Consider the following 17,021-nt stretch of genomic DNA (forward strand, 5'->3'; position numbering starts at 1 on the left):
TCTAAGAATGGAAAAAAGGGAAGATTATGTATAAGCGAGCATAGACTCATGTTGAAAAAAAAAGAACAAAAAAATATTCGTATGGGACTGCTTATAAATTTTGTTTCCTCTCCTTGCACGCGTTGGAAAATTTCTCAACTAGTTTTTTTAGAGGAGTTTTTGCTTCTCGCTTCTTGCTTGCAAGATGCCCATTCCTAGGTCCAGTTCTTTTCAAAGATTTAGATTTAACTTACAATCTTTTTTGACGATTTGTGATGACGATCAGAAATGGTTAATGACATATTGACAATTTTGAAGATTTAGTCTTAACATTTGATCCTGAGTGTTCCTTTCATTACTATAATATTTTGGGTATTTTGGGAAGATATCTCTACTGTTGAGTTTGAAAAAATAAAAAATAAAAAATTAAAATCGGCGACACTTCTAAATTTGGATTTTCTTTTTCCTTTTTTTCTTTTCAAGCTTGACACTATTTAGATCTTCCCAAAATACTCGAGATATATTTATAATAGTGGCGAAACAGACACTCAGAATAAACGTTACGTTTGAATCTTCAAAAGATCAACACTATATAGAGCTTCTCGAAATATCCAAGATGGATCTATTATAGTAGCAAACTTGGAACAATCTTCAAAATTATGTGTATGTCTCTATCTTTGTTCATTAGTCATTCTCACAAATTGTTCAAATAAATTGGAAGTTATATATAAATCTTGAAAATTATGCGTGTATGGTTCTCCGTTTGTCATTCGCTGGTTCAAATTGTCGAAATAAGTCATGGTTTCCATGGGAAAACTCACATATGTTAAAAGAATAATGATTTTCTGACTCTCCCCCTCTGACATACCCTTCTGATGTGGGATGTGCTAGAATCATAGATTTTTTCGTGGGATACAAAACTGCACATATTTATGGGGGATATGTCGTTGTGCATCTCGAGAAAATCTATGATTCTAGTACTTGTCACATTAGGAGAGTATGGTGGAGTATGTGTAGTGCCCCTAAATTCTAACACGAATCCTTACGATCTCATGTTAGAATCCAAAGCACTAAAGTCACACTCCTAAAAATGATTACTAGTTGAAATCCCGAGGGATTGGCTCAATGGCAATTTCGGATCGATAAGCGATTAATGCTTTGTAGGTCATGAGTTCGACATCTAGTATGAGCATTAATTCCTCAGGGGGCCCCTGCGACTGCGCACTCTCACGTACCTTATGCCTGTGATGTATGGGCATTGCACGTGCCCTAGGACTAGTCCTTAGACAAGACCATGGTCTATGAATTACTAGTAAAGGTATTTTAATCATTTTATAAGAATCCAACAACTTGAAAGCTTTATTTGCATGTAAAGATTGTATTTTGGTTTATTAGAAGAATCCAACAACTCCAAAACTGTTTTTATCAAATAATAATTCATGGTTTCTTCGCACACAACACCACTTCTCGAAAACGGTTGTAAACGCCAATCTCTCAATTTCTTTTAATGGTACTTCGACTTCAGCTCACCCTAAATAGAATTTGGGAGCTATCCAAAAAGGGATAAAATGATCATCATGAATTTTAAATAGAGTAAATTACACTTTGACCCCTGTAATTTGGCATAATTCCATATTGACCCCCTAAAATTTTGATAATTGCACTTACCTACACTTTCACTAACAGTGTTAAGATTCGGATGTTATTTTACTATTTTACTCTCTTATTTTATTTTTTAGAAAAAAATAAAAATAAAATGGTAATTAAAGACATCTTTCACACTCTTACGTACGAACCCATTTTTTCAAAGCGGTATTTTTTGTTTATAAAAAGAATAAGAATTTAAAAAGGGTAAAATAGTCTTTATAAAAATAAAAAATCATTTTTTACTGTTTTGTCAACAAGAAGTAGATGGAAGAGAGTAAATGAGCCTGTTAGATAACTTGTAAGGGAGGTAAGTGTAATTGTCAAAACATTAGAGGGTCAACATAAAATTATACCAAACTACAAGGGGTGAAAGTGTAATTTTCCCTTTAAATATCAGTGTCCAACTATTTCAACCATAAATTCTTTTTTATTAAAGAGAAACAAAATAGACACAATGATCAATGGCCCAAAACACTTTAAAATTGTCATTTTTGGGCGAATAACCTTAGATTTGGGCCCAATCCTAATGGAATCAGATTTAATCATTTTATCATGGGCTAGGCCCATAGGCATTATAGACCCATTAAGCTAATCTTTGTCAGTGTAGGTGGGATGACCTCCTAGTAAAATCCTGTCCCTTGATTTAGACCCACCTAGAGGAGAGACAGGATCTTGACCCCTATCTGGTCGGCCCAACATGTTTTACACTTTATGTCCATGTTTGACCATAGATGGAAAGTCACTAAATATAAGTTGGGAGAATTTTTTTGCTGTCACCAAGTATAGATTGGGCAAGGTAAAGAGTCATTCATGGAAGGTAGGGTCCACACTCTTTCAAATAGTCTTATCAAGTATTTGTCCACGTGTCCTGCTGTATGAGTAGTGGATCTTTCAAACATCGTATTTTGGTGTCTTATGTGACAGCGGAAATTATCTCCCCAGCTTCAGACGGCTGTCATTTAACGTAGTCAAATAATCTTAATCACCCATTTGGTGATTTTTTAGTTTACACCAATCAAATGAAATAATTAAATTAATTGAATAATTGGTTTCTGACATGAAATGTTTCACTCGATTGACATGGCAAGTGCACAGAATCGTAAATCTTTTTTCTTATGTATCCCAAAGAAAAAAATCTATGATTTTATGCATTTGCCACGTCGATCGAGTGAAAATTTTCAAATAAAAAAATCACGATTCTTAAATTTAAATTCACATACCACATACAAGGCGAGAAATTGTGGCTCTTTGGGATTTATTCAATCTCTGATCATTGATCTTTCTCTCTTGTAATATTGCTTCAAATCTCTAATCGTGGGATTACGTTCGCAAATACATTTATCTTCCTTAATTTTTTATTTACAGTCTCAAAATCTCAGTATAATTGTTTTGTGTCGAAATAACGTTAAATTCAATCTTATAATTTAAACACTCTTCAAACTGTGGATTCACGTCTAACAATCTACATGAAACTCATGTGATTCTTCGAAAAAATATGCCCACCTGTTGATTTCGATCCTTGTGACTTCCAACTGGATAGTTGTGACGAACGAGATCTCGAGACCATTTGTTCCCTTTTTAAATTATTATATTTGAGAATATTATTTTATCTGAATAACCCCAATAGTGATAAATATTAGATGTACCACCAAAAGTGAAGAAATCTTAGAGCTTTAGATGCTGACGTCACATTATTTAATATTCTTTTATCCACATGTACAGTTACAAAGTTGTCAAACATACCGTATATACCGTATATAAAAGTTTCAAAGAAAAGGAAAGTTCGTTATTTTTCTAATAAAGAAAAGAAAAAAAAGGAAATATCGTATGAATCAGGGATCATCGAATTTCCATAATCCCAAACCCAAGATTGCCACGTATCAAATTCCCTTGGCCCAACCATCATATCTTTAGATGTTGTTAGAAGCCAAAAAAGGAAAAAAAATAAATTAAATCAAACGGATAGAAATCATTAAATCAGACTAATTCAAGAGATTACCCACGTGGCATCTTATGATTGGTAAATGGGACCCACATATTATGAAATCTGTTTCCAAAGAAAAAATAGGTTTCTTTCTTTCTGTCAAAAAAGAAGAAGAGGAAGAGAGGTAGTTTTTTGTACGTTTTGTTTCTGTGTTTCAGAAGAACCCAAAGACCTAAACAAACCAAACTCTTCTCCTCTCTCTCTCTAACTCAGACTTTTACTCTCTCTCTAACTCAAACTTGCACTCGCTCTCTCTCTCTAACTTCTCTCTTACTCTGTTAAAACCCTAGGTTTTTTTTTTCTATATTAGGAAGTTCATTATCGAAGTTTCCTATTTTTTTTCCCAAAATCTTTCTTGCTCTGGTAATTCTCTTAGGGTTTTTCTGTGAGTCTAGGGTTTCAAGTAATGTGTTTGAATTCTAGTCGGAGAAACCTTCATTCTTCAATAATGGATAAATAGTCTTGTTTGAGTTTCGATTTGAGTTCTGTTGTTGCAGAGATGAGTGTCTTCTGAGTCTGGTTTTCTTTGATTTCTAATCCATCTCTTGAAGATGGAGTCGTAGAGAATTTCTCTTTCTTCGGTCTCAATTTCCCTTATTTTTGCTTCATTAATGCTTGTGAGTTTGTTTATTTGGATTCCTGTTTAAGTCTTTTAGTGATTTTATCGTGTACAGAGCAGGAAAAAAACCTAATTGTAGAGTGGTTCCACTGGAGGTTTGAGTTTTCTCGGGAATTTTTAATCTTTTTGAAGTATTGGGGATTGAAAGTTCTTCTGTTTCATTGATAGAAGAGTAGTAGTGAGTGGTTTAGTTTTGTTGGAGACGAATTCGAAGCAAGATTTCTTCGTTTTGAGAATCAAAACTCGGGTTAGATTGGATCAATTTTGTATAGACACATTAACAATTTTTTTTGGAAAGTTTGACCCAGTATAGGAATTCTTTTTTGTTATTCCGATCATGTTAGATTCTTGATATGGAAAGAAGTGAGCCCACATTAGTGCCAGAGTGGTTGAAGAATACTGGAAGTATTAATGGGGCTGGTAATGCAAATCATCATTCTGGGTCATCATCTTCGCATTCAGGTAGACTATTGTTTGACACAATTTTCTCAGATTTTTCTATACCCATCAATCTTTATATATATATATTTCTTTATTGGTATCTATCTCTATGTATTGGTATTTTACAATTTTGAAATTAAACACCACTATAATATTGTTATTGTTTTAGACAATCACGTAACTACACATCCCACGAGAAGCCGATCGTCGATGAGCATTGGGGATTATACTAGTCCTCGTTCTTCAGTATTTTTAGATAGAACCACTTCGGGCTACTTTGATAGGAGTTCAAACAGTAATGGTTCAATAATGCATGAGAAGGACAATTCTGCTTACTCGCGCTCCTACAGTAGTTTCGGTAGGAACCATCGTGACAGGGGTCGGGAAAAGAACCACCTTGATTTGTGTGACAAAAAGGGTTTAGCCCAAGGGGACCACAGGGACCGTAATCATTCCACTTTGTTAGGGACGTCGGCGAATTTCCTCTTGAGTATTGAGAATGATAAGTTAAGGCGTACACAGACCATGATTAAACGGGGTGAGATGAAGCCCAGACAAGTAGTGGCCGACTTGAACAGTGGTACTGGCAACAACAACAACAAAAACAACAATCATGTCGGCGATAATTGTGTGGTTGTTGGGGGAAGTACCCTTGGAAGCCTTCACAAGGCGGCATTCGAAAGGGATTACCCCTCTCTTGGAGCTGAGGAAAGACAAGGAGTGTCTGATATTGCACGACTGTCATCTCCCGGCTTGAGCACCGCAGTTCAAAGCTTGCCCATGGGTTCGGCTTTGATAGGGAGCGATGGCTGGACCTCGGCTTTGGCCGAGGTACCTGTTTCCATTGGTAGCAATAGCATGGGGCCCTCGTCGGGCTCAGTCACGGTGGCTCCTAACACGATGGCCGGACTCAATATGGCTGAAACATTGGCACAAGCTCCTTCACGAGTTCGTACTCCTCCACAGGTAGTGATCTCCCCCATTATTCACACTTATGTTTGAATTGTTCTGTAACTTATGGCATCCTTTGTTATTGGATTGTAGGTATCCATTGAGACTCAGAGGCTTGAGGAGTTGGCTATCAAGCAGTCTAGACAATTAATTCCCGTGACGCCTTCGATGCCTAAATCATCGGTAAGATCTATTCTTCCCTTTATTGATCTTTATTGTTATGGTTTAACCTAACTTCTCTTATTATATGTTAAGTGACTTCTTTTATACCATGATGATTATATGTTGTACTATAAATAATAACAAATTTTGATGGGAATTTCAGAGTTATCGTTTCAGTTGCAAAATCTGAACCACATTCTTATAGAGATTTTTCAAGTGAGCGAGTTAGTGGTTAGCAAGTAGTAGGTGAAGGCAGGTTTTGAACCCAGATCCTGGTATTACTATTCACAGACTTTAACCAACTTAGCAAGCTGACACCTTCTTATGGAGCTGTTTAAGCTTATATTGTGACCAAATAAAGAGGCAGTGTCTGATTCCTTTAACTGAAGGATTTTTCAGTAAATTGGATTAGTTTTTTGGAGTCACGTAATCTTCTTGTTGGTTTAATGAATACACAAGTTGTAAAATCATCTGATAGTTTTACATCTTAATAACTATATTTTGGTAGAGGTTCAGTCTCCCAGATACTCATTATATTAGGTCAAAAAATTACTATTGATTGGTTCTTAGGGAATGTTTTCTGATATAACTTTTCTTTCCAGTAAGTTTTTCTGTGGGAATCTATTTGTCCTTTGATACTTTATTGTGGTGAATGTTTAATCTATTATCTATTGCTATTTGACGTGAATACCAGGCTTCAACAAACGTGATTAATTAGCCACCACAATTAAATACCTGTCCCTACAAATCGAATTCTAACCTATATGAAATCTCTAAGACTGCCTCTTAAATTAATTGTAAAGAAGTTATTACCTTACATGTAATTGTTGTCAATCATGTGTAAGCACAATGTTTAACAATTTAGATGTGTTACAAGTTAGTACATGAGAGTAGTCAAATGATACAATAACCTAATTTAAAGACCTTAAAGGTAAATACATAGTCATATCAGCGTTGCTAGGAGCCCTGAAGGTAAGCTGGTATGAAACTATAGTTAAAGGAACGGAGCTTCTTTCAACTAGGGTCACTCTGATACATATATAGTTTGTGTTTCTTTACTGCAGTCCTATTTTTCTCTGTGAAGTGACACAAATGCTGCCCTTTATTTGTGGTCAACTACAATTTTTTTGTGTTAGTAGACATGAGGTTTTAATTGATGCCCCATTTGGGTCCTTGCAGTTCAAGATGGGGATAGGGTTTTCCACGTGTTCATGAGGTGGTTCTGATGACCTACCTAAACCAAATACATGTTTGTTTAGGGGCCATTTTAATGTAATGCGAAAAGGGTGCTTGGAGAGGACTCTAGGATAGAGATGAGGAAAGGAAGAAGAGAAGAGCAACATAGTTAGGAAATGGGATGCTAGAATGAGTTCTACTTTTCTTTCCCAAAGGGTCTCGTTTATACTCTTTCTTGAGTGGAAAAAGTAAAAAATCCTCATCTCTCCTGACATGCATCTTAGTTGTCAATTTGACTAGCTTCAAGTTTAGAGCACCCCACGATCCCATGGGGAATGCATGTCACCCCTTCCACACGTAGTGTACTGGGATAAATCCCAGTGTTGGAATCGAACTCAGGACCACCGCTTCTTGAGGCGTGGTCCTGGGCTCTTGGTCATCTCATGGGTCCTGGGCTCTTGGTTATCTCATGGTTGCCATATGGTACAATAACTGCTTCATCTTTAATCAGTAAACAGATGAGGAACAATCTAGTAGGCACAATTAGCACCATAATAAGAGAAAAGACGAGATCTAGGTCTATTAAAAGGAACCTCTTTTATTCAATAAGCTCAAAAGAAAAACTCATTATTTAGAGAAAACCAGCCGCAGATTATACTTCCCATGATCCTTGTATGGACCACTACTGCCACTAGTCACTATGACTAAACTACCCTGTTCCTAATACAATACCCAAAAACATTCACTTACTGATCTTCACTAACTTGAAGATTTTCTTCTAGAACCTTATCAACTCTAAATAGTTCCTAACTATGTATTCACTCCAATTGCATCAAAGACACTAAAAGGTGCCTGCCAAATGGCTGCCAAAATAGTTTTTATTTTTTATTTTTATATAAGCATAAATTTTCATTAAAAAAGAGGTCGAGGATGAGAGAGCTTCCTACAATTTGAATCTCTCAATCATTAGTCAAAACCGATTGATTGTCTAGGATCTTTGGTACGTCGTCTCAATAAATTTCCCTTTATCTATCAAAGAAAAAAAAAAAAGAAAAAAGGTTTCCTTATAATTAAGATTATGTTCATGTAGTGGAGTGCCACCTTGGAAGATTGCTTATTGTCTGAGGTTGGAGTAATGGTTCAAAATCCTCCCCCCCAATCTATCAAAGTAAAAAAAAAGGTTTCCTTATAATTAAGTGTCTGGAGAGGTTGGAGAAATGTTTCAAAAATCCACTCCCCCCCGCGTCCCCTTTCCCCTTTTGCCCAAGGCGTAGCAAACTCATTATCCTTCTAAAATTACTAGCAAACATCAGATTGAATTAGCTTCTGAAAGCAGTCACCATCATCTCTATTGTCGTCATCATCTATGCCTTCTCCCAAAAATTAGGTTTGGCAACCATGAATCCTATTTTTTCTAAACTCTTATCTTGAGTTATATCTTCTGTCAAGGCATGTCTTAAGATCTTTTCTTACCATATCAAACCACATCTTCCTCTAACCTTTTAGAACCTTCAACTTGCACTAAATCTGGTCTTGTTTGTCTTCATTATATGCACCCGAACCATCTCAATTTTTTTTTTCTTCTATTGGAGATGTTCCTAGATTTTCCTACATGTACTCATCTCTAATTTTGTCTTTTCTAGTTGTATGACTCATCCGTATGAACGTCCTCATCTCTGATACGCTTGTTTTATAAATATTGACCGTCCAACTTTCAGCTCAATTAAGTATAGCTTGCCTTAAACTGTCTTTTAAAATGTTTGATTTAGTTTAATCGGTACATGCGGGTAAAATTTTAACTCCTATAGGATGTCTTCACTTTAGTCACCTAACACTAATTTTGTGGCTAACATCTTTACCACTCTCTCCTTCTTTATCGCTCATTGAACCTAATGATTGAAGTGGTCGCTTTGGGGTATTCCATTCCTGTTGATCTTGGCTAACATATCTTCCTTTTGAGTGTCATTGTCAAAGTTGCACTAGTTATATTTTGTACTCTCCCATCTTAAAATCTTTATTTTATATGTTGTCCCTTCAGAGTCCAGATTTGCATTTACTTCATCTCTAGTTTCATCAAGAAACATGGCGTCATCTGCTTATAGAATTTGAGCAGTAAAGCCATCAATAACTTCTGTTTTATTTCATTTTATTTTGTGTGTAACTCTATTAATAGCTAGTGCAAAAAAGAAATGAATTTACGGCTGATCCACTCACCATTTTTTGTTTCCATCACCATTATTGCACACATTGAAACTAGTTGTCCTAATTGAACAGGTATGCCTTTTTTTACCTTGTCAAAAACTGTATCTATTTCTTGTTTTATGCTGATAAATACAATATTGTTGAAATGGATAATCACCATCTAATTTCTTTTTCAGGTCTTGAATTCAGATAAATCAAAACCCAAAGTAGCATCCAAAAGTGAGATGAGTCTGGCTTCGAAGATTGGGAACCAACAGCTATCATCAACATCATCACAACTTGTTAATCGTGGCGGAGCTGCCAGATCTGATGTGACAAAGTCATTCCACATTGGAAAGCTTCAGGTCCTCAAAGCAACACGAGAGAATAATGGCATCTCACCTACTTCCAAGGACGGCTCGAGTCCAACAAATGCCGGCGGCAGAGTAGCGAATAATCCATTTACAGTTGCTCCTTCGGCTATGCTTGCACCACCTCTTAGGAGCCCAAACAACCAAAAGCTTACTGCTGCCACCAGGACATCTTCCATGGAGAAGAGGCCCATTACGTCTCAAACCCAGAGCCGTAATGAGTTCTTCAATCTCATGAGGAAGAAAAGTTCAATAAATGTTTCTTCTACTGCCCCAGATCCAAGTCCTGTATTGTCATCTACTGCCTTGGAAAGGTCCGGGGAATCGATCACAGAGGTTGCTACTGTTCCTGTTAGCCCTCAGAGTTGTGAATCTCCTTCGTCAGATCCCTCTTGTTTGGATTGGTCAACTGAGAGTGCATTTAACATTGCCAGTAATGGTGATGCCTGTCAAGAGTCTCAGAAATGCCATAGCAATGGAGAGAAGCACTTAAATGGCTTTGAAGTTGTTGATTCGGATGAGAAGGAGGTTGCATTCCTTCGTTTACTTGGGTGGAAGGAAAATTCTGAAGTGGAAGGTCTGACAGAGGAGGAGATCAATGAGTTCTACAAGGAGGTACTGAATCCACATCACTCGGTGTTTTCCATTTGATTTAGTTGAAGCTGTTTGGTTAATCGTATATACACTGTGTTGCATATTTTTACTTATATTGGCCATGTTTGTTTTCTCGTGCAGTACCTGAAATTGAAGCCATCCTTGAATACGTGCCGAGGGATTCGACAACAGAAACTTCTGTTGCTGCCCAACTCCCATGTGAGTAGTTATGATGATACTTCTTCTGGGTTGAGCTCCTCTGACTCCGAATCTGAAGCATGATTTTCTTGAAGAGGTCAGTTTGAATGCAGAGTTTTTTTTTTCCTTCTATTTCTTTTAAGTTGATTGATATTGAGATGGAAAGCCGATAGAGAGAGGAGGGTGAAGGGGTTATATCCCTCATATTTGCTGGAAGTGAAGTACAATAAGTTAACAGGTGCTTCAGTCATCGTGAAGACTAGCTTGGTCAAGGGTAGTAACATTTGATGGTAGGATTGGAGTTATCTTCATCTGCGATGTTAGAAGAGGGAAATTGCACAGTTTGGGAAATTAGGGTCTTTTTTTTTAGAGGGAACTACATCATGGAGAATCTTATGGTGTTTTGGTCAATTTACGAAAAGAGAAAAGTTTAATTTTTATTTCCAGTCTTTTTTCCTGTTGATTTTTTTGATAAGTATAATTTTATTGAAGAAAGGAGAATAATGTACAAAAGACAGTCACGATGACCACCTTTGAAGCAAAAAAAAAAAAAAAACTAGAGTCTTAAGATAAACAAACAGCCTTCCACCTAAATACAAACTCTTCAAAGAAAACACTTTTTTTTTTATAAGGATATAATAGGGTTAGTGGTTATCAAATGAAGTTGGGTTTAAGGGGGTTTGAATCTATGAGTGAGAACAACATTCCATACGTCTTACAACTTAGTTAAGTTGGCACTTCAAAGAAAACACCTTTAAACTCAGGATAGAGTTTACACCCAAAAATAAATAAATAAATAACAGCCCAAGAATGTTGATGATCTCTTGAAAAGATGATTCAAGCCCTTGAAAAGCTCTCTTGTTTCTCTTCAACTAAATCCGAGCACACTGCAAAGTGGAGAAACCTCCTTGGGATTTCAGTTTTACCTAAGAACAGCAAGCGATCTCAACCTTGTAAAGGGTGACAAGACCGAAATTGGGACTAACCAAAAACAGATCTAACAGAGCTAAAGAAGATTTTGAAGCAAGTAAATAACTCTCTTTGTCTACCTTTCCACTTCATAGTTTCTCTCTTAAGCTTTTATTTTTTGATTAGTAAAGATAATTTTATTACGAAAGAGAATAAGGGGGTCAAGATGACCAACCTAAAACAAGGAACCAACAAGAAAAACAGCACAACTATTTTCTCTTAAGCTTAGAATCTGTGGTAGTCTGTTGCCATCCCAATTCCCATCCTGTTGTTTTGGCATTTTCTTCCCTTTGTTATTCCTGGGAGTGTGTGTGCCTTAGACCCAAAAGCTGTAGCTGATTTAAGTTTTCTGCCATAAAGGTGAGAGATCAATGCTTTCTGCCCACGCTCAACTTTTTTTTTTTTTCCTCCTTTTATTATGGGTAAACTGGATTTTAACTGACCTCCAAAGTTGCCTTGCAATGTGTGAAATAGAACTCACCTTGCAACAATGCCTTCAAAAATTCTTCTTCCATTCGTCCCACAGCCGACATTTTTCACTTTGAATTTCTTTTGATGCAAATCCTGTTTGAGGACATGAATCTTCAGTGAATCTACACTGAAAAATGGCATGTTGGCAAATACTCAAATTGATGGTTATCAATAAAAGGAAAATAAAGATTCGATTGTTAATTTGAACAGAAAATGGTACTCTGATGGAAAGTTTGTATCATAACATAATTAGCCCTCCCTCCCTTGACAACCAGCGTTGAAATAGTTTTTTTTTTTTTCTTTTTTCTAAAGATCAAAGTTTAATATTATATTAATAAGGAGAAAAATACATCCATTAGTCCCTCAATTTACAAAATCCCATCTGAAATAGAATTTTTTTCAAAGAAGGAACTCTTCAAGCATCTTTCACCAGATGAAAATAAGACAATGAATAGTGCAATGGTTCGAAATCACCAATCTGTTTTTTTTTTTTTTCTGAAAAATATGGATTTTGTACTTTTAAGAATGAGTCGTGCTGTAGTGAACTCAAGATTCTTGACCTGAAAGTGAAAGTGGATAGGAACCATATATCCTTCTCGACTCTTTTCTTGAGGAAAAGCATCTATGGCTCCTATACACTATACACTTTCACATCAGTCAGGGTGTGTGATGTGAGGTCCAATTCTTTAAGAATTACCGTCCATCCTACTAGGTGGGCTCAGCTCTCGTTAATCGGAGCTTGTGGATCAGATTATCAGGCCCAGAAAGTGTAAGGCCCTTACACAGATGTGGGGCTGGAACCTAGGCCCAGAACCCTCAACCTGACCATAGGGCCTCAACCCAAGCTGCAGAACCCTCGACCTGACCATAGGGCCTAAGCTCACAAATCCGAGCTTAGTATTATAAAATCGGGCTGAGTTCAGGTTAGCCCAATTTTAGATGGTTTGGTTGGGTTGGGCTTGTTGAATAACCACAATTTCATTTTGATTAGCAAATAAAATTAATATTTAAAAAATATATATACAAAAAAAAAAAAAAAAAACAAAACTACTAATAAATAAAATCACATGCAACTTTCAAATCCATCATTGATCATACTAATCCAAAGTTCACATAAATTTTAACTAAATGTCCACAAGTCATAATAATAAGATGGAATAAAAAAACTATAATTAATATAAACATATTTCTATATTAATATATGGCATCGGATTTGGGTTACTCGTACCCTCAAACCGGGTTGAAATATTCTAACCTAGTCTCAACTCATTTTCTACGTAAGTTGACCCAACCCGCCCAGGTTGTAGCCCTACACAGATGTAGTAGCGCCAGCCAGTCGCTCAAAATAAAAATAATCAACTTAAATGACTATTTCTAGCATTGGATATGAGAAATTTACATTAAAGGGTTGAGGAGGGAAGGACCAGTTCCTTTCTTTTTTGATTCCCTATGTAATCTGCATTTTAATCGCACAGTATGGTCATCTTTGAGTTTATACTGTTGCGTTAGACCTCCCCATTAAGTGATTTAGAGTCTGACTGCTTCAAAATTTAAAGGACCCCTCCTCGTTACAAGACACATGGCATTTTGAATTTGTTTCACACCCCTACATTTCTGCAAAATTTGAAATACCTCCTTGGAAATGCTACATGTAATCCAATGGAGAGAGGAAGAGATTTCCTTCAAAATTTTGAAGCGTTTCAAAGTTTCTTCCAGTGATTTAAGACACATATACTCATTAAAGTAGCATCAGAGAATACAATAGATAATAAGTTTAGAAATATGATTTTATTGCTTATAATTCTTACATGTTTACAAATGTATAAAACTTCCCTTTAAATTTTAAATAGAAAAAGTAAAAAGAAAAAAAAATAATAATAAAATTATCTAAAAAAAATAATAATAATTATCACCATCATCGAATGATGATGTGACTTGGGAGGCTATACAAGTGATCCCCCCTAGAGGGCAAATTGGGCCGGGTTAGGTTGGGTTTGAATAGTGTATATATAGGGCCAGGTTAGGGACAGTGTGATTGTCAAAATCCAAACTTGACACCCAATGGCTTTGGATTGGGCTCGAGTCGGACCCTAAATGCCCTCATCTTCAATCTTTAGCAAAGAAAAACTCAAATTTTCTCCTTAAATCTGTCATCTTCAAGCTCTTTAATCTCATGTGGATCTTTCAAAAATCCTTGATTTTTATACAAACAATTTCATAGGAAATGAAAAATCAAGGTTTGAGGTTTGAAGTAGATTGAATCTTACGGTGACTTTTAAGGATTGAAGATAGACTAGTTTTGAGGTGTGGAAAAAAAACAAAGAGAAAGAAAGGCTTTTCGCAAAAATGATATTTTGGTCCTTGTCTCTCTTTGTTATTAGTTAGAGTTTGCATAATAAACAAAATAATCACAATATAGTTATCAAGAAGTGATTGATCATATTTATTGCCGTGAGGGAGTCCGACTCGACCTGAATGAAGTGGCAACCTTTGGCAATGCTCAACTTAAACCCTTCAGGGATAACTTGCTATTTGTTACTTTGTTACTTAACATATCTTGGAGTGGATCATTACTACATCAATTTGTGACATCCAAAAACATGATCTGATGCTACATGGGTATAAAGGACAAAATTCTGATAACTTGGAAAAAAAATCGATAAAAAAGTTAATTTTCACCTTTGAATTTTAGTTTTAAATTTGGGAGTTTGATAGTCATCCATTTTCAATACATTCGATTAAGCTCAAAAAGGATTTTTTTATTATTATTATTATTATTTTTTTTTTTTGTTCTTTTGTATTTGAGTTTTTTCAACAATCTAGAAGATTGTAATGTTGGCTTGCCAATTTGAGAATCCTTGTAGGCCCAATGATCCTTTGCAAGATTTGAAATCTTATTAAGTTAGTCAAGATACTTTAATTCATAAAGTCAGGTTTGTTCAGTTAACAAACTGGATAAAGTAAGAGAGTTTTTGAAATAAACTTGCAACAGGTAGGCCTGCTCGGTAAATCTCCTTTTAACTATGCCACTCACTCACTCTTTCAACAATCCGAGATGCATCAACACTGATTCTCTTGTTGCGGAAAAACTCCCTTCAACCAATCAAGATTGCTAGACTATGAAAATAAAATCATAGAAAATAAAGAACACAGAAATTTACGTGATTCGGCAAAATTGCCCATGTCCATGGGTGACAATGAGGATTCTTTATTGATGAGAATTGCGAAAAATACAATACCCTTTTAGAGTTTCTAAACTTGGAATAAATGTATGGCATCTTACGGTAAAACATGCATTTTTAATTATGAAAATGTCCCCAGAAGTTGAACAGACGGGGACTGTCAGCCCCCGAACCCCTGTCGTGGGGGCCTGCAGCTTCCTTCTGAGCATAGCCATAGGAAACCAACTGAGCTTTGTATCTCACACCATTAACCCCTGGAGAACATTCATTCTTTGCATATACTCAATTGCGTGCTTCCCCTTAAGTAACTGAACCAAATCCCATGTCTGATTCTTATAAAGATAATTCATCTCCTCACTCATGGCAGTTTTCCACTCCTCACATTGATTGTCATTAATTGCCTCTTGGAATGTAGACGTCTCACCACACTCAATAATAAGTGCATAAGCTACCATATCCTCAAACTCATAATGAACTGGAGCCTTAGGTGCCCTCTTGGGTCTTCCACTTGCTAAGGACTGTTGTTGTCGTTGAACTCCTTCTACCTCGACCTCAATTGATGCCTCTAGAGTACTAAGCTCCACCTCCATAGAATCAGTCTTGCTCTCCTCAACTATCCCCTTCTACTTACAATAAGCTTGTATTGTAAATTCATCAAATATAACATCTCTGTTGACCACTACCTTATGCAAATCTGGACATCATAACGTGTAGCTCTTGACTCCATTTGCATAACCCAAGAAGATACCTTTCTTGGCCCTAGGATCAATCTTAGGACATCCAAAAAAATTTAGAGAATTATAATTAGCAGGTTTACCATACCATACCCCGTGAAGAGTTCCGCACTCTATAGCTGTAGACAACGATCTGTTGATAAGGTAGCAAGATCTATTAATTGCCTCAGCCCAAGACTCTTTATCTAACCCGGCATTGGATCGTATACATCGTGCCCTTTTCAAAAGAGTTCGGTTCATCCGCACCGCAACTCCATTCTGTTGTGGTGTATCTGTCATCCCTCTCTCACTCATATGCCCCAAACGCATATGCCATAAACGTGTATAGGTTGAATCTTTATCTCTAGATGTAACCACTAATGCCCTTCCTATTATTGAGCTCCTAGACAAAATGTACAAATTTCCTAATTTTCTACCCTTCATCACAATCTGAGCACCACGAACAACCATTAGAACTCTACCTTTTCCCACAATCTTGCAACCATTTGAGTCTAAAACACTCAAAGAAATAAGGTTCTTCATATCAAGTACATACCTTACTTCTGTCAAGTTTCTCACAATACCATCGTGCATCTAGATCTTGATTGTTCTTATCCCCACTGTCTTGCAGGCCATATTGTTACCCATCAAGACAATACCACCATCCACACCCATGTATGATGCAAAACAGTCCCTATCAGGATACATGTGATAAGAGAAACTATTGGGGCACATGTGATAAGAGAAACTTGAATCCAAAATCCATCCCTCTGAAGAGAGATTATTGCGAGAAGTTACTAATAGAACATTCACATCATCTTCTGAACAATCCTTTGCCACATCAGCTATGTTAGAAGATGCACCCTTATTCTTTTCTTCCTTACCCTTAAGCTTAAAACAATCCCTTTTAAAATGCCATTTGTTGTGATAGTGAAAGCACTCCACCTCCTTGTGATTTTTGGATTTAGATCTTGACTTATTTTTCCTTGATTTCTTCTCATTTGTCCTTCCCTGAACAAAAAAACCTTCCGCTTGATTTTCATTACCAAGAGTTTTCTTTCTATATTCGTTTGAAAGAAGTGCTACTGTAACATCATATAAAATAATGGAATTCTTCCCATAGAACAAGGTCGTAACAAGATCCTCATAGGAATCAGGAAGTGTTGGTAAAAGGATTAGGGCTTTATCCTCGTCATCCAATTTAACCTCAATATTCAATAAGAGAAATATTAAATGGATGCCGTTTTTGGCTAATGCCCCATACGCCATATGGCATGTTGGCTCACGACCCAACAAATGTTTGACATGTGGCACAATGACATCAGCAATAGAGAGAGTTTCTCTCTCTTGCCCGCTGCCCATATATTTATTTTTTTAGATTTC

General features: G+C 36.4%; 1 protein-coding gene across 1 annotated transcript; it reads left to right on the forward strand.

The window, feature by feature from the left end:
• Positions 1-3,714: 3,714 nt before the first annotated feature.
• On the forward strand, positions 3,715-10,743 carry LOC147406468 (uncharacterized). The gene is made up of 5 exons (XM_086434519.1): positions 3,715-4,691; positions 4,840-5,636; positions 5,715-5,804; positions 9,338-10,126; positions 10,247-10,743. The coding sequence occupies exons 1-5, from the start codon at positions 4,583-4,585 to the stop codon at positions 10,385-10,387; spliced, it is 1,926 nt and encodes a 641-aa protein (XP_086290645.1). The 5' UTR covers positions 3,715-4,582; the 3' UTR covers positions 10,388-10,743.
• The last annotated feature ends 6,278 nt before the right edge of the window (positions 10,744-17,021 follow it).

This window comes from Akebia trifoliata, chromosome 3 (assembly GCF_017979445.1).
Source record: "Akebia trifoliata isolate Shusen 1 chromosome 3, ASM1797944v1, whole genome shotgun sequence".
Taxonomy (NCBI): Eukaryota; Viridiplantae; Streptophyta; class Magnoliopsida; order Ranunculales; family Lardizabalaceae; genus Akebia; species Akebia trifoliata.

Bases quoted from the DNA above. Each gene is read 5' to 3' on its own strand.
- LOC147406468 (XM_086434519.1), top strand. From the start codon at position 4,583: ATGGAAAGAAGTGAGCCCACATTAGTGCCAGAGTGGTTGAAGAATACT. The intron at 4,692-4,839 runs GTAGACTATTGT...TTATTGTTTTAG, and splicing joins GTCATCATCTTCGCATTCAG to ACAATCACGTAACTACACAT. The intron at 10,127-10,246 runs GTACTGAATCCA...TTTCTCGTGCAG, and splicing joins TCAATGAGTTCTACAAGGAG to TACCTGAAATTGAAGCCATC.